Source organism: Cherax quadricarinatus, unplaced genomic scaffold (genome assembly GCF_038502225.1).
Source record: "Cherax quadricarinatus isolate ZL_2023a unplaced genomic scaffold, ASM3850222v1 Contig1561, whole genome shotgun sequence".
NCBI classification, from domain to species: Eukaryota; Metazoa; Arthropoda; class Malacostraca; order Decapoda; family Parastacidae; genus Cherax; species Cherax quadricarinatus.
In genome coordinates, this window is record NW_027196587.1 from 9,261 (window position 1) to 32,500 (window position 23,240).

The 23,240-nt window shown below is 44.4% G+C and overlaps 1 protein-coding gene across 1 annotated transcript in view; it reads left to right on the plus strand.

Moving 5' to 3' along the window:
• The first annotated feature begins 308 nt into the window (after positions 1 to 308).
• LOC138851680 (crustacean calcium-binding protein 23-like) overlaps positions 309 to 23,240 on the plus strand; it is a 27,547-nt gene continuing 4,615 nt past the window's right edge. The window contains exons 1-3 of the mRNA XM_070081053.1: positions 309 to 439; positions 9,152 to 9,329; positions 19,236 to 19,310. Of these exons, the coding sequence (XP_069937154.1) occupies positions 315 to 439; positions 9,152 to 9,329; positions 19,236 to 19,310 (378 nt within the window). The 5' untranslated portion in view covers positions 309 to 314. The remainder of the gene's footprint in view (positions 440 to 9,151; positions 9,330 to 19,235; positions 19,311 to 23,240) is intronic.

The following is a 23,240-nucleotide window of genomic DNA, read 5'->3' on the forward strand; positions in this document are numbered from 1 at the left end:
GTCAATTGTGAAATCTGGGTTAATCTTCCATTATTAGCGATGTCAAGAATATTTCCTTCATTCTTAAGTAAATCTGAACTTATCCTGCTATTCTTAAGAAGGTTTGGACAACTATTTCTTCCACTTATAAGAAATCCTTAACAAACCTTTCTTAAATTTTTTACCCAAATCTGGACTAATTGGTAAATCCTGGACAATTCCTCTTCCTATTCTATATAAATCCTGGACGGATTCTTCTTTCATTCCTAATTCGGGATTAATTTTTTTTCCAATGCATGGATTTAATCGTTCTCATGAGGATTTATTCTGACAGAATGACTCGGGAAAGTGACATGAAGGAAGCAGCCGAGGCAGCAGCCGGCGAGTCTTCCTCAGCCATGGAGAAGCTTCAGAATCTTCTGTTGACACATGGGTACAACGGTATCATGCGCTTTGGCAGGTGGGTACAGAACCTTCTGTTCGTAGCTACATTTGGCAGGTGGGTACAGAACCTTCTGTTAGTTCGTAGCTACATTTGGCAGGTGGGCTCAGAACCTTCTGTTAGTTCGTAGCTACATTTGGCAGGTGGGCTCAGAACCTTCTGTTAGTTCGTAGCTACATTTGGCAGGTGGGCTCAGAACCTTCTGTTAGTTCGTAGCTACATTTGGCAGGTGGGTACAGAACCTTCTGTTAGTTCGTAGCTACATTTGGCAGGTGGGTACAGAACCTTCTGTTAGTTCGTAGCTACATTTGGCAGGTGGGTACAGAACCTTCTGTTAGTTCGTAGCTACATTTGGCAGGTGGGCTCAGAACCTTCTGTTAGTTCGTAGCTACATTTGGCAGGTGGGTACAGAACCTTCTGTTAGTTCGTAGCTACATTTGGCAGGTGGATACAGAACCTTCTGTTAGTTCGTAGCTACATTTGGCAGGTGGGCTCAGAACCTTCTGTTAGTTAAGAACATAAGAACGAAGGAACACTGCAGAAGGCCTACTGGCCCATGCGAGGCAGGTCCAAGTCTCCTACCGGCTTAAGCCAATGCACCCAACCTAGTCAGGTCGTAGCTACATTTGGCAGGTGGGTACAGAACCTTCTGTCAGTTCGTAGCTGCATTTGGCAGGTGGGCTCAGAACCTTCTGTAAGTTAGTAGGTACATCTGGCAGGTGGGTACAGAACCTTGTGTTAGTTCGTAGCTGCATTTGGCAGGTGGGTACAGAACCTTCTGTTAGTTCGTAGGTACATTTGGCAGGTGGGTACAGAACCTTCTGTCAGTTCGTAGCTACATTTGGCAGGTGGGTACAGAACCTTCTGTCAGTTCGTAGCTGCATTTGGCAGGTGGGCTCAGAACCATCTGTTAGTTCGAAGGTACACTTGGCAGGTGGGTACTACCGTCCTGTGGTAGTAGGTTGGTAGACAGCAACCACCCAGGGAGGTACTACCATCCTGTGGTAGTAGGTTGGTAGACAGCAACCACCCAGGGAGGTACTACCGTCCTGTGGTAGTAGGTTGGTAGACAGCAACCACCCAGGGAGGTACTACCGTCCTGTGGTAGTAGGTTGGTAGACAGCAACCACCCAGGGAGGTACTACCGTCCTGTGGTAGTAGGTTGGTAGACAGCAACCACCCAGGGAGGTACTACCGTCCTGTGGTAGTAGGTTGGTAGACAGCAACCACCCAGGGAGGTACTACCGTCCTGTGGTAGTAGGTTGGTAGACAGCAACCACCCAGGGAGGTACTACCGTCCTGTGGTAGTAGGTTGGTAGACAGCAACCACCCAGGGAGGTACTACCGTCCTGTGGTAGTAGGTTGGTAGACAGCAACCACCCAGGGAGGTACTACTGTCCTGTGGTAGTAGGTTGGTAGACAGCAACCACCCAGGGAGGTACTACCGTCCTGTGGTAGTAGGTTGGTAGACAGCAACCACCCAGGGAGGTACTACCGTCCTGTGGTAGTAGGTTGGTAGACAGCAACCACCCAGGGAGGTACTACCGTCCTGTGGTAGTAGGTTGGTAGACAGCAACCACCCAGGGAGGTACTACCGTCCTGTGGTAGTAGGTTGGTAGACAGCAACCACCCAGGGAGGTACTACCGTCCTGTGGTAGTAGGTTGGTAGACAACAACCACCCAGGGAGGTACTACTGTCCTGTGGTAGTAGGTTGGTAGACAGCAACCACCCAGGGAGGTACTACCGTCCTGTGGTAGTAGGTTGGTAGACAACAACCACCCAGGGAGGTACTACCGTCCTGTGGTAGTAGGTTGGTAGACAGCAACCACCCAGGGAGGTACTACCGTCCTGTGGTAGTAGGTTGGTAGACAGCAACCACCCAGGGAGGTACTACTGTCCTGTGGTAGTAGGTTGGTAGACAACAACCACCCAGGGAGGTACTACTGTCCTGTGGTGGTAGGTTGGTAGACAGCAACCACCCAGGGAGGTACTACTGTCCTGTGGTAGTAGGTTGGTAGACAGCAACCACCCAGGGAGGTACTACCGTCCTGTGGTAGTAGGTTGGTAGACAGCAACCACCCAGGGAGGTACTACTGTCCTGTGGTAGTAGGTTGGTAGACAGCAACCACCCAGGGAGGTACTACCGTCCTGTGGTAGTAGGTTGGTAGACAGCAACCACCCAGGGAGGTACTACTGTCCTGTGGTAGTAGGTTGGTAGACAGCAACCACCCAGGGAGGTACTACCGTCCTGTGGTAGTAGGTTGGTAGACAGCAACCACCCAGGGAGGTACTACCGTCCTGTGGTAGTAGGTTGGTAGACAGCAACCACCCAGGGAGGTACTACTGTCCTGTGGTAGTAGGTTGGTAGACTTCAACCACCCAGGGAGGCACTACCGTCCTGTGGTAGTAGGTTGGCAGACATCAACCACCCAGGGCGGTATTACCGTCCTGTGGTAGTACGTTGGTAGACAGCAACCACCCAGGGAGGTACTACCTCCTGTGGTAGTAGGTTGGTAGACAACAACCACCCAGGGAGGTACTACCGTCCTGTGGTAGTAGGTTGGTAGACAGCAACCACCCAGGGAGGTACTACCATCCTGTGGTAGTAGGTTGGTAGACAGCAACCACCCAGGGATGTACTACCATAGTAGGTTGGTATACAGCAACCACCCAGGGAGGTACTACCATCCTGTGGTAGTAGGTTGGTAGACAGCAACCACCCAGGGAGGTACTACCATCCTGTGGTAGTAGGTTGGTAGACAGCAACCACCCAGGGAGGTACTACCATCCTGTGGTAGTAGGTTGGTAGACAGCAACCACCCAGGGAGGTACTACCATCCTGTGGTAGTTGGTTGGTAGACAGCAACCACCCAGGGACGTACTACCATCCTGTGGTAGTAGGTTGGTAGACAGCAACCACCCAGGGAGGTACTACCATCCTGTGGTAGTTGGTTGGTAGACAGCAACCACCCAGGGAGGTACTACCATCCTGTGGTAGTTGGTTGGTAGACAGCAACCACCCAGGGAGGTACTACCATCCTGTGGTAGTTGGTTGGTAGACAGCAACCACCCAGGGAGGTACTACCATCCTGTGGTAGTTGGTTGGTAGACAGCAACCACCCAGGGAGGTACTACCATCCTGTGGTAGTTGGTTGGTAGACAGCAACCACCCAGGGAGGTACTACCATCCTGTGGTAGTTGGTTGGTAGACAGCAACCACCCAGGGAGGTATTACCATCCAGTGGTAGTAGGCTGGTAGATAGCAACCACCCAGGGAGGTACTACCATCCTGTGGTAGTAGGCTGGTAGACAACCATCCAGGAAGGTACTACCATCCTGTGGTAGTAGGCTGGTAGATAGCAACCACCCAAGGAGGTACCATAGATGAGGAAATATCCAAAATTTATGAAATAGCTAATGATTTAAAATACCCAAGAAACGTAATTGATAAATCTTTTAAAATTGCTAGAAATACTTTTTACAATCCAAAAAGGGACAACCAGCCTTATTCAACTAAAAATATGTTGGTTCTCCCTTACCATGAAAACTTGGTTGATATGCCTTCTCTTCTTAAGACTTTTAATATTATTACGGTCAAACTGGTAAAAATCTCGAACTAAGATTAAAACAACATAAATATAGCATTAGAACTGGACAAGATTCCAATGCTCTATTTATTCATGTAAGAGATTTTAACCATCCAATTGATTTTCAAAAAGTTGAGAAAGTAGTATCAAGCAAGTCCATGGTCGACAGGAATATAATTGAATCTTGTTTCATAAAAAGCAGTTTTGACAATAATATGAATATTTCCTTTGGTTTATATAAATTAGATCCATTTATAATTAATAGAATTTGGGAAGAATTTAATAATACATTGGACAAATAATAATTTTTAAATTTTCTTGGGTAGAATAGTTTGTGGGTGAGTTGTGTGAAGGACCTGTCTAGTTGGGCCGGCGGCCTGCTCGCGTCAGGTGTTTCTTTGTTTTGGGTTCTGATAGTGAGGTGTGGGCTAGACCCTTTACTTGCCGTCCTTTGATGCTTTACTTTCCTTGTTCCTTGATAATGTGAGTAGTCACGAAAGCGCTTAGAATTTCTCTATTCTTTCACAGTGGTTGTTTTGCATATTCTGAAATCACCTGTTTACTGTGATCTTATTGCATTAATGGATACCACACGACTCTTCAGAATGTTCTCGATAAGCTTTCCTAATCATATATCTTTTGTTTCCCAGTTTTCTTCTGCACTGATCAAGTCCCACAAGTTAAAAATTCGACTTAATTTTTTAAAAAATTGTTTAAATGAACAAGTTCTGCCCAAGTCTCTTTTACCCAATATCATCCTTGACATGAGAGATCGTCCTTTTGATGATTTTATGAGAATTATTCTTCAGAAACATATTGAAATAACTAAAATACAGGAGAAGGAAGCATTCAAAATATTGAGAAACAAAAAATACTCTTTTAATCAGGCCATTCCATCAGAATGGAAACACAGTATGTTGGATCATTGCTATAATAAACTCAGAAGAATTTGTAATGAACTCAAAAACAAACTACAAAGAAAATTAGACATTTTAATTGAAAATAGTGATTGGACAAAGCATGCTAATAACAATTTTGTAATTAACTTATCAGATGAAATTTTAGACAAAAATACAACTGCTGCTCTAGGTTTTGGCCTAAGTTTTGCAACTTCAAAAAAACTTAATAATGTTGAAATTGCAAAAGCCTTTTGTAACTTTGAAAAATTTTCTGATTTATCCACTGATGAAATTAATATTAGTAAAGGAATGGTATATAGCTCTATGTTAAAACCAAACATTCCCAATTGCCCTCAAAGATTCTTTAAGTCTTATGATACACTTAATAACAATAAAAATTTGCGCCTTACTAAAGCAGACAAAATAAATGCAATAGTAATTATGAAAGAAAATGATTACCAAGAAAAAATGAATAATCTCTTAGATGATACTGAAACCTATTCTAAACTTAGAAAAAATCCCCTAGAAACCGTTAACAGCAATTTCAATAAAACAATAAAACTTCTACTGAAAGGCAAAGATGAATTAGTCAAACAATTTACTTCCACTAATCCATCTTTACCTTACATGTATGGACTAATAAAAACACACAAACCAGGGAATCCAGTCAGACCAATTATTAGCTCCATAGGATCAGTTTCATATAAATTATCCAAATGGCTTGTTGACATTTTGAGCCCTATTGTTGGCAAAATTTCTAACTTTAATGTTAAAAACAACATAGATTTAGTTGATAAATTAAGCTCCTTGACTGACTTAAATGATTTTAACATGGTTAGTTTTGATGTTACTTCCTTGTTTACGAAAGTTCCTGTTGATGATTTATTAAGTTTCTTATCTGAAGAACTCGTTAATTATGATTTACCATTGCCAGTTCCTACTATCATTAAACTTATTAAACTTTGCATTGTTGATGCAAAATTTGTATTTAATGATAAGTTTTACACTCAGAAGTTTGGTATGGCAATGGGAAATCCTCTTTCACCTGTTCTTAGTAACCTATACATGGAATTTTTTGAAACAAGGCTGCTTAACACAATCCTCCCTAATAGAGCTAAATGGTTCAGATATGTTGATGATATTTTGTGTCTTATGCCCAAGAATGTAGATATACACCATTTCCTTGGCAAATTAAATAGCTTAGCCCATTCTATAAACTTTACTGTTGAGTTTGAAGAAAATAACTCATTGCCTTTTCTAGATGTTTTAATTATTAAGGGTAATAATGAATTCAAATTTAAAATTTACAGAAAACCTACAAATAACTGTTCCTATGTCCACTATTATTCTTCACATCAAGATAGAGTTAAACTGTCTGTTTTCTCATCAATGTTTTTGAGAGCTTTACGAATTTGTAGTCCAGAGTTCATAGATGAGGAAATATCCAAAATTTATGAAATAGGTAATGATTTGAAATACCCAAGAAATGTAATTGATAAATCTTTTAAAGTTGCTAGAAATACTTTTTACAATCCAAAAAGGGACAACCAGCCTTATTCAACTAAAAATATGTTGGTTCTCCCTTACCATGAAAACTTGGTTGATATGCCTTCTCTTCTTAAGACTTTTAATATCAAAGTTGTATTTAAAAATCTTGATACAGTAAAAAAACTTTTGATAAAGAATTCCCCCCAAAATGCTGATGGATGTGTCTATAAGATTCCTTGTAAAATTTGCGATAAAGTTTATTACGGTCAAACTGGTAAAAATCTCGAACTAAGATTAAAACAACATAAATATAGCATTAGAACTGGACAAGATTCCAATGCTCTATTTATTCATGTGAGAGATTTTAACCATCCAATTGATTTTCAAAAAGTTGAGAAAGTAGTATCAAGCAAGTCCATGGTCGACAGGAATATAATTGAATCTTGTTTCATAAAAAGCAGTTTTGACAATAATATGAATATTTCCTTTGGTTTATATAAATTAGATCCATTTATAATTAATAGAATTTGGGAAGAATTTAATAATACATTGGACAAATAATAAATTTTAAAATTCTTTATTCTTGGGCAGAATAGTTGGGTTGCGTGAAGGACCTGTCTAGTTGGGACAGCGGGCCTTCTGCAGTGTTCTCTTTCTGATGAGTCGCGTGTCAGGTGTTGCTTTGTTGTGGGATGTGATAGTGAGGTGTGAGCTAGACCCTTTATATGCCTTCCTTTAATGCATTACTTTCATTGTTCCTTGATAATGTGAGTAGTCACGAAAGCGCTTGATATTTCTCTATTCTTTCACAGTGGTTGTTTTGCATATATATATATATATATATATATATATATATATATATATATATATATATATATATATATATATATATATATATATATATATTTTAGAAGAAATGGTTATATCTACGACTATAATTTTTCTAAGGGTGGACCGGTAAGCCAGTGGAAGGCCTCGGTCAGGTGACCAAAAGGTCCAACGGTGGGTCATCATCTGAGTCCCACTTCAGGAAACACTTGTCCTGTTTCCTGACAAACCTAACCTAATCTAATCTAACCTAATCTAATCTAACCTAACCTAACCTAACCTAATCTAATCTAACCTAACCTAATCTAACCTAACCTAATCTAACCTAACCTAGTCTAATCTAACCTAACCTAATCTAACCTAACCTAGTCTAATCTAACCTAACCTAATCTAACCTAACCTAATCTAACCTAACCTAATCTAACCTAACCTAGTCTAATCTAACCTAACCTAATCTAATCTAATCTAAGCTAATCTAATCTAACCTAACCTAACCTAACGTAACCTAACCTAACCTAGTCTAGCCTAATCTAACCAAACCTAACGAACCTAACCTAACCTAATCTAACCTAACCTAGTCTAATCTAACCTAACCTAATCTAATCTAATCTAATCTAATCTAATCTAATCTAAGCTAATCTAATCTAACCTAACCTAACCTAATCTAATCTAACCTAATCTAACCTAACCTAACAAACCTTACCTAACCTAACCAAATCTAATCTAACCTAACCTAACCTAACAAACCTTACCTAATATAACCTAACCTAACCTAACCTTACCTAAAGTATTTATGGCAACCTTAAGATTTCATAAATACAGACATTTGTAAGGTTAAGTTAGTTTAATTGAATGTTAATGTTTATAATCTCTGACATAATTAGTCTATGTAGAATTTACATCAGATGAAGATAGAGTCAATTGTTTATTCATAATGGAGAGCAATCAATAAACATTCATAATTGTAGGCTTCCCTAAGACAGTTGGGCCCCACTTATACGGCAGGTTAGGTTCCAGGGTGTTCCATTTTACGGCTATTTCCGCCGTAAAGTGGAACACCCCTTTTTTTTATTAATGTATACAAATGCTAGATAACAAGTTTACACTAACATATTTTAGCAATTGAACTAGCCTGGTTGATCAGGCTTTGATCCACCAGGAGGCCTGGTTACAGACCGGGCCGCGGGGGCGTTGACCCCCGGAACTCCCTCCAGGTAAACTCCAGGTAAGCATTAAAAAACAATAAAAAGAAGTAGAATACACATATAGTACACTCATTACTTACCTTAAAATATTTGTAGTCTTAATATAGGGTGAGAGGTGAGTAAACGAGATAAAACGAATTAAAGAGAGAGAGAGAGAGAGAGAGAGAGAGAGAGAGAGAGAGAGAATGAGTAAATAAAAGAGGACAGAGATGTGGAGAATATAAACAGATGTACACGTCTGGTTTTGGCTCATACAGGTTTGTATTATACCATAATACAATCACTTTATATTGTGTACAAGTTGTACACATATAACGATAAATATTTCCAGAGTACACACTGTATTGGCTCCAGTGAGACATAAATTATATAATATGCAAATAATTAATGCATCGTACTTTGTATTTAGTTTAATTCTATTAACATGTAAAACTTATCTGAGAAAGTTAGAACCTAGAACTTGTTTAGAGGTAAAGAACGAAAGGTATAATAGTGACTGGAACAATACGCAAATAACCCGTACATAAGAAAGAGGAGCTTACGACGACTTTTCGGTCCGTTTTGGACCATTTACAAAGATTTTAGGTCTTGTGTACTATTCCAGTTGTGGTCAGTAGGTAAACCAACGTAATGTTCACTCACAGAATGTGAGGCTGCCTAATCAATCTAAAAACAAATCTAGCTCCTAGTAGGATAAATAACTAATTTGACATGTTTCTAAGGATGTTCCGGATCGCTGATGATGACGGAAGTCGTACTCTGAACCAAGAGGAACTAGGCGAGGCCATTCACAACTTCGGACTGCACTTGGATGATGAGGAAGTGGGTGAGATCTTCTCCAGCATGGATGAGGACGGTACTGGAACCATCAACTATGAAGAGTTCCTCGATAAACTTAGGGTAATGTGCTTACTTTAATATAGAGGTAATGCAATTGGTTTATAACCCAGAGTTCCGGGATCCGGAGCTTATCTTCTTGATTTGCCGTTACTCTCCCGGCCCGGGTCTTTTCCATATGGTGACCCGGCCTTGGCTCCCTCTCTTGGGAGTGTCTGAGACCTGTTTGCCATGGGAGGAGGTACAAGTACCTCCTCATCTTCTGGGACCAACTGTCCCCAGGCCTAATCCCATTTCCCGTCCTCACAGGGCTCGTAGGGAGAAGCTAGGCCTCTGGTCTGTCATCTTCCCCAAGGGGGCTCGTGGGAGTGACAGTATCGTGAACTGCAGGTGATAACAAGTTGTGTATTAGGTGAGGGGTGTTGTGCACTGCGTCCAGGGGTGCTGTGCACTGCGTCCAGGGGTGTTGTACACTGCGTCCAGGGGTGTTGTGCACTGCGTCCAGGGGTGTTGTGCACTGCGTCCACGGAACGATGCAACGTGTTGACAAGTATCCTTAAACTTACTATCGTTATTCAAATAGCAGTAAATTAATCCACTGCCGAGGGTGACATCCAGTGTTGGATGCGACGTATGGATGAGTCTCAGTACACTTGTCCTTAGGGTGAGTTGGCTGTTGTGGGTGACATCCTGGGCAGGGTGAGGCGCATAGAGAAATCTCCTGCTGAGGATTGCATCTTAGGGAAGGGGAGATGAATGGGTAAATCTCCATATACCCTCTACCCGCCCCTGTTCACCTAGCAGTAAATAGGTATCTGGGTGTTAGTTGACTGTTGTACCTGGAGTTTACCTGGAGAGAATTCCGGGGGTCAACGCCCCCGCGGCCCGGCTTGTGACCAGGCCTCATGGTAGATCAGAGTCTGATCAACCAGACTGTTACTGCTGGCTGCACGCAATCCTGGTCAGGAACCGACTTTAGGTGCTTGTCCAATGCCTGCTTGAAGACTGCCAGAGGTCTGTTGGTAATCACCCTTATGTATGCTGGGAGGCAGTTGAACAGTCTCGGGCCCCTGACACTTATTGTATGGTCTCTTAACGTGCTAGTGACACCCGTGCTTTTCATTTGGGGGATGTTGCATCGTCTGCCAAGTCTTTTGCTTTCGTAGTGAGTGATTTTCGTGTGCAAGTTCGGTACTAGTCCCTCTAGGATTTTCCAGGTGTATATAATCATGTATCTCTTCCGCCTGCGTTCCAGGGAGTACAGGTTTAGGAACTTCAAGCTCCGTGAAGGTTCTCTGTCAGCAATTTCACCTGCCTTGAATACATGTAAGTCCCCTTACAAGTTTTTTCCCTGTTCATTTTTATAGAGCTATATGACCCTTGTGGGTTTAGCGCTTAACTTGATAAAAAAATTTCCCTGTTTATCATGCGATAATTAGGTACCTGGGTGTTAGTCGAATTATGTGGATAGAATTCTTGCCAGAGTGAAACGTGTGGACAAGTTTCCGTCCACCTACTGTCCCTCTTCACCTAGCAGTAAATAGGTACTAGGGTGTTAAGTGTCTGCTAGGGTGGCATTCTGGGTAGGATGAGGTGAATGAACAAGCCTTCATACACCTACTGCCCCTGCTCACCTCAAAGAAAATAGGCACCAGGGTGTTAGGGGAATGTTGAGGGTGGAATCCCGGAAAGAGTAAGGCGTAGGAGCAGGTCTTTTTGCACCTTATGTCCATCTTCTCCCAGCAGTAAATAGGTAGCGGGGTGTTAGCTGAATATTATGAAGGGTGTCCTGAGCAGGGTGAGACGTATGAACAAATCTCCCAATACCTGTTGGCCCTATTTACCTAGCAGTAAATAGGTACCTGGGTGCTAGTTGACTCTTGAAGGTTGCATCCTGGGCAGTGTTACTTATGAACATGTCAACTTGCCCACACACTGTTCAGGATGAAATATATGGGCAAAATTAATTGTACATGCTTTCCCTGTTCACCTAGCAGGAAATAGGTACATGGATATTAGTCGTCTATTGTGGGTAGCATCCTAGGGAGAGTTTCCTTACACCTACTTCCCTATAAATCAAACGGTAAGTAGTTACACAGATGTTAGTTCACAGATGTGAGTTGCATCCTGGACAGAGCGAGACGTAGGAGAAATGTTTCTTACACCTGCTTCCATTCTTCACGTTGCAGTAAATAGGTACCTAGGTATTAGCCGACTGTTCTGTTACCATCATAGGCACGGTGAGACGAAACAAGTGTTTCCTGACGCTGGACATAGTCATATAATTACCCGCCATTGGAGCTTTTGGTCATCTGACCGAGGCCTTCCGCTGGCTCACCTGTCCACCATTCTTCTTATGGCGATAAATGGTATAAAATATTTGTACAATGGAAAAATAGATGTAACAATAAAGAAAGCATTACACTGCATTTGTGTCTAAATTTCCAAGGTGAGAAATATGGATAAGTCTCCCTTTTATCCCTGTTTATCACGCATTAGTTACTTGGATGTTAGTCGATTGCTGTGGATGGCATCCTGGGCAGGCTGAGATGTATGCGTTAGTCTCTTATACACGTGATGTCCTTTACGTAGCTGTAAATAGGTACTGTTGTGGGTGGCATACTGAGTATTGTAAGATGTATCAGCAAGTCTCTACATCTGAGGTCTCTGTTCGTGTTGAGGTAAATAGGTACCTGGGGTTTAGTCAGCAATTGTAGGTGGCATCCCGTGCAGAGTGAGACTAATTAGCAAGTGTCCTCACACCTGATCTTATTCATGTAGCAGTAAATAGGTACTTAACTGCTAGGCAATGGTTTTGGGTGGCATCCTGTAGTGGGTGAGACATTGGCTCAAAATTTCCTTACATCTGCTTTCCCTGATCACAAAGCAGAAAGCAGGTGGCGTCCTGGGCATTGTGAGTCATATGGGCAGATGTCATTACATCTGCTGTACCATTTCATATTAAGAACGTGTTAGTTGACTGTTGTTGGTGGCATCCTGGGCACGGTGAGACCTATGTGTACGTCTTCCTTCACCTACTGCCCCTGTTTACCTAGCAATAAACGAGAAAGTGGATAAATAAACAGGAATGAACATGGACTCTATAGTCCTGACTGGTAGCAGCAGGTCCAGTGCTGCACCACTGAACCACGAGGCTTCTGAGACATGTTAGAGGTCACTGGCTGTGACCCAAGTGACCTTCCCACAGACCCAGAATAGTACATCTATTCTCATACCCTCCAGTACTTTTCAGTGACCTTCGATACAGAAATACTCGAAGTGTTGTCTGTAAAGCATTCCTATTGCAAGCCTCTTAGCTCAGTGGTACAGCGCTGGACCTGCTATTTGTCAGGACCATGGTTCGACTCCCGGTCCATTATTCTGTTTATTCATTGACAGTCGTTCATTACGACTTTCCTTGAGTTCAGGTACCTAGAATTTTGCTAACAGGTGAGGGTGGTATTCAGTGGATGGTAAGGCATACAGGCAACATTCCTTGCTCATGCTGTTTACCTTGCAGGAAATAGGTGGCATCCTGGGGGGGTGAGACTTATAAGCAAATCTTTCACGAGCCACCCCTATTCACTTAGCAGTAAATAGGTGCCTGAGTGTTAATCGTCGGCAGCAGGTGGCATCCTGAACAAGGCGATACGGATGGACAAATCTTACATCCGCTGCACCTGTTCACCAAGCATTATTAGGTACTTAGGTGATATGATAAATGGTTTAAAACCGACCAGTTGAAGATTGAGACACATATCCAACATATGGGAATCTTTATTAAGGAAACGTTTCGCCACACAGTGACTTCATCAGTCCAATACAAATCAGGAAGGTGTAAAGAGAGGAGGACTTTGAGATCAGACACTGCGTCATCATGGGATCTTGATACAAAGAATTCTTTAACACTTGTCCAACGTTTGGACGAAGACCAACTTCGACTAGTGGATGGTACTACTATGACCCCGCCTCCTCCTGCTTCACCTCACCTGACTACTTCGACTAGTGGATGGTACCACTATGACCCCACCTCCTCCTGCTTCACCTCACCTGACTACTTCGACTAGTAGATGGTACTACTATGACCCCGCCTCCTCCTGCTTCACCTCACCTGACTACTTCGACTAGTGGATGGTACCACTATGACCCCACCTCCTCCTGCTTCACCTCACCTGAATACTTCGACTAGTGGATGGTACTACTATGACTCCGCCTCCTCCTGCTTCACCTCACCTGACTACTTCGACTAGTGGATGGTACCACTATGACCCCGCCTCATCCTGCTTCACCTCACCTGACTACTTCGACTAGTGGATGGTACCACTATGACCCCGCCTCATCCTGCTTCACCTCACCTGACTACTTCGACAAGTGAATGGTACCACTATGACTCCGCCTCCTCCTGCTTCACCTCGCCTGACTACTTCGACAAGTGAATGGTACCACTATGACTCCACCTCCTCCTGCTTCACCTCACCTGACTACTTCGACAAGTGAATGGTACCACTATGACTGCGCCTCATCCTGCTTCACCTCACCTGACTACTTCGACAAGTGAATGGTACCACTATGACTCCGCCTCCTCCTGCTTCTCCTCACCTGAATACTTCGACTAGTTGATAGTACCACTATGACTCCGCCTCATCCAGCTTCACCTCACCTCACTACTTCGACTAGTGGATGGTACCACTATGACCCCGCCTCCACCTGCTTCACCTCACCTCACTACAGTATATAAGCCACGTCTACGGCCCTATGCTATACATTCTACAAGATTGATGGACTGAACACATCGGCTCCAGGTTGAGGGACTGATTACCTCAAACTCCTCTCCTTACGCCTTTCTACTTTGTATTGGACTGATGAAGCCACTGTGTTACGAAACGTTTCTTCAATAAAGATTGCCATATGCATTGAAAATTGGGCTGGGCAAATGTTTTGTTAGTGGGATGAATTGTAAAGGACCTGCCTAGTATGGGCCAGCAGGCCTCCTTCAGTGTTCCTCCTTTCTTATGTTCTTATGTTCTTATGTTCTACCGGCTTAAGCTAATGCCTTGACCTTGTCAGGTCAGCCACATTTCGATGACAATTGTTCCAGTGTTCCTTCAGTTCCATTTTTCCTCAGTTCATATTTACTGCAGTTGGTAAGTTATCATATTTATCAATTTTCTAATGTCCCTTCACACCCTTGTACGTGGCTATCATGTCCCTTCGCTCCCTTGTACGTGGCTATCATGTCCCTTCGCTCCCTTGTACGTGGCTATCATGTCCCTTCGCTCCCTTTACGAGGTTATCATGTCCCTTCACAACCTTGTACGTGGCTATCATGTCCTTTCACAACCTTGTACGTGGTCATCATGTCCCTTCACAGCCTTGTACGAGGTTATCATGTCCCTTCACAACCTTGTACGTGGTTATCATGTCCCTTCACAACCCTGTACGAGGTTATCATGTCCCTTCACAACCTTGTACGTGGCTATCATGTCCTTTCACAACCTTGTACGTGGTCATCATGTCCCTTCACAGCCTTGTACGAGGTTATCATGTCCCTTCACAACCTTGTACGTGGTTATCATGTCCCTTCACAACCCTGTACGAGGTTATCATGTCCCTTCACAACCTTGTACGTGGCTATCATGTCCCTTCACAACCTTGTACGTGGCTATCATGTCCCTTCACAACCTTGTACGTGGTTATCATGTATCTTCACAACCTTTTACGAGGTTATCATGTCCCTTCACAACTTTGTACGAGGTTATCATATCCCTTTACAACCTTGTACGTGGTTAGCATGTCCCTTCACAACCTTGTACGAGGTTATCATGTCCTTTTACAACCTTGTACGAGGTCATCATGTCCCTTCACAACCTTGTACGTGGCTATCATATCCCTTCACAACCTTGTACGTGGCTATCATGTCCCTTCACAACCTTGTACGTGGCTATCATGTCCCTTCACAACCTTGTACGTGGCTATCATGTCCCTTCACAACCTTATACGTGGCTATCATGTCCCTTCACAACCTTGTACGTGGATATCATGTCCCTTCACAACCTTGTACGTGGCTATCATGTCCCTTCACAACCTTGTACGTGGCTATCATGTCCCTTCACAACCTTGTACGAGGTTATCATGTCCCTTCACAACATTGTACGTGGCTATCATGTTCCTCCACAAACTTGTACGTAGATATCATGTCCCTTCACAACCTTGTACGTGGCTATCATGTCCCTTCACAACCTTGTACGTGGCTATCATGTCCCTCCACAACCTTGTACGTGGCTATCATGTCCCTTCACAACGTTGTACGTGGCTATCATGTCCCTTCACAACCTTGTACGTGGCTATCATGTCCCTTCACAACCTTGTACGAGGCTATCATGTCCCTTCACAACCTTGCACGTGGATATCATGTCCCTTCACAACCTTGTACATGGCTATCATGTCCCTTCACAACCTTGTACGTGGCTATCATGTCCCTTCACAACCTTGTACGTGGCTATCATGTCCCTTCACAACCTTGTACGTGGCTATCATGTCCCTTCACAACCTTGTACGTGGCTATCATGTCCCTTCACAACCTTGTACGTGGCTATCATGTCCCTTCACAACCTTGTACGTGGCTATCATGTCCCTTCACAACCTTGTACGTGGCTATCATGTCCCTCCACAACCTTGTACGTGGCTATCATGTCCCTTCACAACGTTGTACGTGGCTATCATGTCCCTTCACAACCTTGTACGTGGCTATCATGTCCCTTCACAACCTTGTACGAGGCTATCATGTCCCTTCACAACCTTGCACGTGGATATCATGTCCCTTCACAACCTTGTACATGGCTATCATGTCCCTTCACAACCTTGTACGTGGCTATCATGTCCCTTCACAACCTTGTACGTGGCTATCATGTCCCTTCACAACCTTGTACGTGGCTATCATGTCCCTCCACAACCTTGTGCGTGGCTATCATGTCCCTTCACAACCTTGTACGTGGATATCTTGTCCCTTCACAACCTTGTACGTGGCTATCATGTCCCTTCACAACCTTGTACGTGGCTATCGTGTCCCTTCACAACCTTGTACGTGGCTATCATATCCCTCCACAACCTTGTACGTGGATATCATGTCCCTTCACAACCTTGTACGTGGCTATCATGTCCCTTCACAATCTTGTACGTGGCTATCATATCCCTCCACAACCTTGTACGTGGCTATCATGTTCCTTCACAACCTTGTACGTGGCTATCATGTCCCTTCACAACCTTGTACGTGGCTATCATATCCCTCCACAACCTTGTACGTGGTTATCATGTATCTTCACAACCTTTTACGAGGTTATCATGTCCCTTCACAACTTTGTACGAGGTTATCATATCCCTTTACAACCTTGTACGTGGTTAGCATGTCCCTTCACAACCTTGTACGAGGTTATCATGTCCTTTTACAACCTTGTACGAGGTCATCATGTACCTTCACAACCTTGTACGTGGCTACCATGTCCCTTCACAACCTTGTACGTGGCTATCATGTCCCTTCACAACCTTGTACGAGGTTATCATGTCCCTTCACAACATTGTACGTGGCTATCATGTTCCTCCACAACCTTGTACGTGGATATCATGTCCCTTCACAACCTTGTACGTGGCTATCATGTCCCTTCACAACCTTGTACGTGGCTATCATGTCCCTCCACAACCTTGTACGTGGCTATCATGTCCCTTCACAACGTTGTACGTGGCTATCATATCCCTTCACAACCTTGTACGTGGCTATCATGTCCCTTCACAACCTTGTACGAGGCTATCATGTCCCTTCACAACCTTGTACGTGGATATCATGTCCCTTCACAACCTTGTACATGGCTATCATGTCCCTTCACAACCTTGTACGTGGCTATCATGTCCCTTCACAACCTTGTACGTGGCTATCATGTCCCTTCACAACCTTGTACGTGGCTATCATGTCCCTCCACAACCTTGTGCGTGGCTATCATGTCCCTTCACAACCTTGTACGTGGATATCTTGTCCCTTCACAACCTTGTACGTGGCTATCATGTCCCTTCACAACCTTGTACGTGGCTATCATGTCCCTTCACAACCTTGTACGTGGCTATCATATCCCTCCACAACCTTGTACGTGGATATCATGTCCCTTCACAACCTTGTACGTGGCTATCATGTCCCTTCACAATCTTGTACGTGGCTATCATATCCCTCCACAACCTTGTACGTGGCTATCATGTTCCTTCACAACCTTGTACGTGGCTATCATGTCCCTTCACAACCTTGTACGTGGCTATCATATCCCTCCACAACCTTGTACGTGGTTATCATGTATCTTCACAACCTTTTACGAGGTTATCATGTCCCTTCACAACTTTGTACGAGGTTATCATATCCCTTTACAACCTTGTACGTGGTTAGCATGTCCCTTCACAACCTTGTACGAGGTTATCATGTCCTTTTACAACCTTGTACGAGGTCATCATGTACCTTCACAACCTTGTACGTGGCTATCATGTCCCTTCACAACCTTGTACGTGGCTATCATATCCCTTCACAACCTTGTACGTGGCTATCATGTCCCTTCACAACCTTGTACGTGGCTATCATGTCCCTTCACAACCTTGTACGTGGCTACCATGTCCCTTCACAACCTTGTACGTGGCTATCATGTCCCTTCACAACCTTGTACGAGGTTATCATGTCCCTTCACAACATTGTACGTGGCTATCATGTTCCTCCACAACCTTGTACGTGGATATCATGTCCCTTCACAACCTTGTACGTGGCTATCATGTCCCTTCACAACCTTGTACGTGGCTATCATGTCCCTCCACAACCTTGTACGTGGCTATCATGTCCCTTCACAACGTTGTACGTGGCTATCATGTCCCTTCACAACCTTGTACGTGGCTATCATGTCCCTTCACAACCTTGTACGAGGCTATCATGTCCCTTCACAACCTTGTACGTGGATATCATGTCCCTTCACAACCTTGTACATGGCTATCATGTCCCTTCAAAACCTTGTACGTGGCTATCATGTCCCTTCACAACCTTGTACGTGGCTATCATGTCCCTTCACAACCTTGTACGTGGCTATCATGTCCCTCCACAACCTTGTGCGTGGCTATCATGTCCCTTCACAACCTTGTACGTGGATATCTTGTCCCTTCACAACCTTGTACGTGGCTATCATGTCCCTTCACAACCTTGTACGTGGCTATCATGTCCCTTCACAACCTTGTACGTGGCTATCATATCCCTCCACAACCTTGTACGTGGATATCATGTCCCTTCACAACCTTGTACGTGGCTATCATGTCCCTTCACAATCTTGTACGTGGCTATCATATCCCTCCACAACCTTGTACGTGGCTATCATGTCCCTTCACAACCTTGTACGTGGCTATCATGTCCCTTCACAACCTTGTACGTGGCTATCATATCCCTCCACAACCTTGTACGTGGCTATCATGTCCCTTCACAACCTTGTACGTGGCTATCATGTCCCTCCACAACCTTGTACGTGGCTATCATGTCCCTTCACAACCTTGTACGTGGCTATCATGTCCCTTCACAACCTTGTACGTGGCTATCATGTCCCTCCACAACCTTGTACATGGCTATCATGTCCCTTCACAACCTTGTACGTGGCTATCACGTCCCTTCACAACCTTGTACGTGGCTATCATGTCCCTCCACAACCTTGTACGTGGCTATCATGTCCCTCCACAACCTTGTACGTGGCTATCATGTCCCTCCACAACCTTGTAAGTGGCTATCATGTCCCTTCACAACCTTGTACGTGGCTATCATGTCCCTCCACAACCTTGTACGTGGATATCATGTCTCGCCTTTTCCTCCTTCTATTGTGGTCAATTACTCTTTTAAACCTGATGGGGATGATATGCTGAGATGTAGGCACATTAATTTTCACTTCAACTCTGCTCTCTCTCCAACAGCCTGAAATGACGGAGGAACGCAAGGCTGTGGTGGCGGAGGCTTACAGTGTCCTGGATGAGTCTGGAGACGGAGTGGTTACTGTGTGTGTGTGTGTGTGTACTCACCTATTTGTACTCACCTATTTGTGGTTGCAGGGGTCGAGTCACAGCTCCTGGCCCCGCCTCTTCGCTGATTGCTACTAGGTCCTCTCTCTCCCTGCCCCATGAGCTCTATCATACCTCGCCTTAAAACTATGTATGGTTCCTGCCTCCACCACATCACTTTCTAGGCTATTCCATGGCCTGACTACTCTATGACTGAAGAAATACTTCCTAACATCCCTTTGATTCATCTGAGTCTTCAACTTCCAATTGTGACCTCTTGTGTCTGTGTCCCATCTCTGGAACATCCCGTCTTTGTCCACCTCGTCTATTCCGCGCAGTATTTTATATGTCGTTATCATGTCTCCCCTGACCCTCCTGGCCTCCAGTGTCGTCAGGCCGATTTCCCTCAACCTTTCTTCATAGGACAATCCCCGTAGCTCTGGGACTAGTCTTGTTGCAAACCTTTGCACTTTCTCTAATTTCTTGACGTGCTTGACTAGGTGTGGATTCCAAACTGGTGCTGCATACTCCAGTATGGGCCTGACGTAGATGGTATACAGAGTCTTAAACGAATCCTTACTGAGGTATCGGAACGCTATCCGTAGGTTTGCCAGGCGCCCGTATGCTGCAGCAGTTATCTGATTGATGTGCGCCTCAGGAGATATGCTCGGTGTTATACTCACCCCCAGATCTTTTTCCTTGAGTGAGGTTTGCAGTCTTTGGCCATCTAAACTATATTGTGTCTGCGGTCTTCTTTGCCCTTCCCCAATCTTCATGACTTTGCATTTGGCAGGGTTAAATTCAAGGAGCCAGTTGCTGGACCAGGCTTGTAGCCTGTCCAGGTCTCTTTGTAGTCCTGCCTGATCCTCGTCCGATTTGATTCTTCTCATTAACTTCACATCATCTGCAAACAAGGACACTTCTGAGTCTATCCCTTCCGTTATGTCGTTCACGTATACCAAGAACAGCACAGGTCCTAGGACTGACCCCTGTGGAACCCCGCTTGTCACAGGCGCCCACTCTGACACCTCGTCGCGTACCATGACTCGTTGTTGCCTCCCTGTCAGATATTCTCTGATCCATTGCAGTGCCTTTCCTGTTATGTGTGCCTGGTCCTCTAGCTTTTGCAGTAACCTCTTGTGAGGAACTGTGTCGAAGGCCTTCTTGCAGTCCAAAAATACGCAGTCGATCCACCCCTCTCTCTCTTGTCTTACTTCTGTCACCTTGTCATAAAACTCTAGTAGGTTTGTGACACAGGATTTTCCTTCCCTGAAACCGTGCTGGTTGTCAATTATACACTTGTTTCTTTCCAGGTGCCCCACCACTCTCCTCCTGATGATCTTCTCCATGACCTTGCATACTATACACGTTAGTGATACAGGTCTGTAGTTTAGTGCCTCATGTCTGTCTCCCTTTTTAAAAATTGGGACTACATTTGCCATTTTCCATACCTCAGGGAGTTGCCCAGTTTCAAATGATGTGTTGAAGATCTTTGTTAATGGCTCACACAATATCTCTGCTCCCTCTTTAAGGACCCATGGAGAGATGTTGTCTGGTCCCACCGCCTTTGAGGTGTCAAGTTCGCATAGCAGCTTCTTCACCTCCTCCTTGGTTATATGTACCTCATCCAGCACTTGCTGGTGTGCCCCCCTGTTCTGATTTCTTGGAGTCCTACTGGTTTCCACTGTAAATACCTCTTTAAATCTTGTGTTGAGCTCCTGACATACCTCTCGGTCGTTTCTTGTGAATTCCCCATCACCCTTCCTCAGTCTGATTACCTGGTCCTTGACTGTTGTTTTCCTCCTGATGTGGCTGTACAACAGCTTCGGGTCAGTCTTTACTTTTGATGCTATGTCATTTTCATATTGTCTCTGAGCCTCCCTTCTTATCTGTGCATATTCGTTTCTGGCTCTTCGGCTGATTTCTTTATTTTCCTGAGTTCTCTGTCTTCTGTACCTTTTCCATTCTCTAGTACACCTAGTTTTTGCCTCCCTACACCTTTGGGTGAACCAAGGACTCGTTCTGTTCTTCCCATTATTTCTGTTTCCCTTGGGAACAAACCTCTCCTCTGCCTCCTTGCATTTTGTTGCTACATAGTCCATCATTTCTTGTACTGGTTTTCCTGTCAGTTCCCTCTCCCACTGAATGTCTTGAAGGAAGTTCCTCATGCCTGAGTAGTTCCCCCTTTTGTAGTTTGGTTTTTCCCAGCCTATTCCTGCTACTCTCTCCACTTGGAGCTCAACTATGTAGTCGAAGCACAGAACCACATGATCACTAGCTCCCAGGGGCCTTTCATACATGATACCCTCGATGTCCGAACTACTCATGGTGAATACAAGGTCCAACCTTGCTGGTTCATCCTCTCCTCTCTCTCTGGTAGTGTCTCTAACATGTTGATGCATGAGGTTCTCCAGTACCACATCCATCATCTTGGCTCTCCATGTTTCGGGACCCCCATGGGGCTCCAGGTTTTCCCAGTCAATCTCCTTGTGATTGAAATCACCCATAACTAGTAACTTTGCTCCCCCCATGTGTGCTCTCCTGGCCACCTCGGCTAGTGTGTCGATCATTGCTCTGTTGCTCTCATCGTATTCTTCTCTTGGCCTCCTGCAGTTCTGTGGTGGGTTGTACATTACTGCAATTATCACCTTATGTCCCTCAGACTGGATTGTTCCTACTAAGTAGTCCCTTTCGCCCATGCCATCCATTCCTTCCATTTTCTCAAAACCCCACTGGTTTTTAATGAGCAGTGCAACTCCTCCTCCCCCTCTCCTCCCTCTGTCTTTCCTGAGGATTTGATATCCGGATGGAAAGATTGAATCTGTTATTATTCTGGTGAGTTTTGTTTCTGTGAGTGCTATTATGTCTGGGGATGTCTCTTTGATTCTTTCGTGCCACTCCTCATACTTGTTTGTTATTCCATCTGCATTTGTATACCACACCTTCAACTTCTTTTCTAAGACTGTGGTCTGGGAAGTATATTGGGGTTGGGGAAGTGGGAGACCTGGTAAGGAACTATGGGTTGTTGCTGTGGGGGTGAAGTTTGTAATGTAGTGGGTGGGGGCATTGGATGTGGCATGGGTGTTTTGATTTAGAGTGTTTGGTTGCACTGGGGTTGACCTGGTTGGGAGGCTTCTATAGGAAGTTGTGAGGGAGGCTGTATTTGATCTTCTTCCTGGGTCTGGGATCTCCTGTCTGTCTTCTCCATCCCCTCTCTTTCCTCCTTTCGCCTTTGTACCATCTCTCTCAGTTTCTTCCTTTCTTCTTGTGTTCTGTCGCGGTCGAGATACACCTTCCTGTATGCCGTCATGTCCCTTAATCGTGCTTTCTCCTGCAGGATCCTGGTCCGAGTCGCTTCTGCCTTGAAGGTCACTCTCACTGGCCGGGTTCTTTTTTTTACAAACCCCCCTATTCTCCGAAAATTTTCCAGCTGGGTCATATCGTCTTCTCCTATTGCTTTCATGATGCTTTCAATTGCTTTTTTTTCCCCTTGTTTTCTTGCTTCATATGTTTCCCCTTCGACTTCCTGGAGCCCATACACAAAGACTGACCTCACCCTTTCATTCTCCCACTGCATATCCCTGTGTATCCCCTCATTTAATTTGGTTTCCTCCACTGCAGCTTTCCTTTCATCAGTTTCACTGGCTAATGTACTTGGGCTCAGTGGCCTGTCATTTTCCCTTCTCGGCTTTCCTTGGGCTCTGTTGTTGTCTGTTAGGGCCTCCACATAAAGCTTAGCTCTTTCATTTGCTACAGTCTCCTCTGATAGAGCATCTCCATGCAGTTGTGCCCCTTCTTTCCCTACAGTCCCCTTATTTGTGGCTGAGGTAGCAGTCTCTGTTGTCAATCCCAAAATGTTCTTTAGTTCTTTAGGCTGTTTCAGATTTTTCAGTTCCTCTTCTAAACTCTGTATCCTAGCTT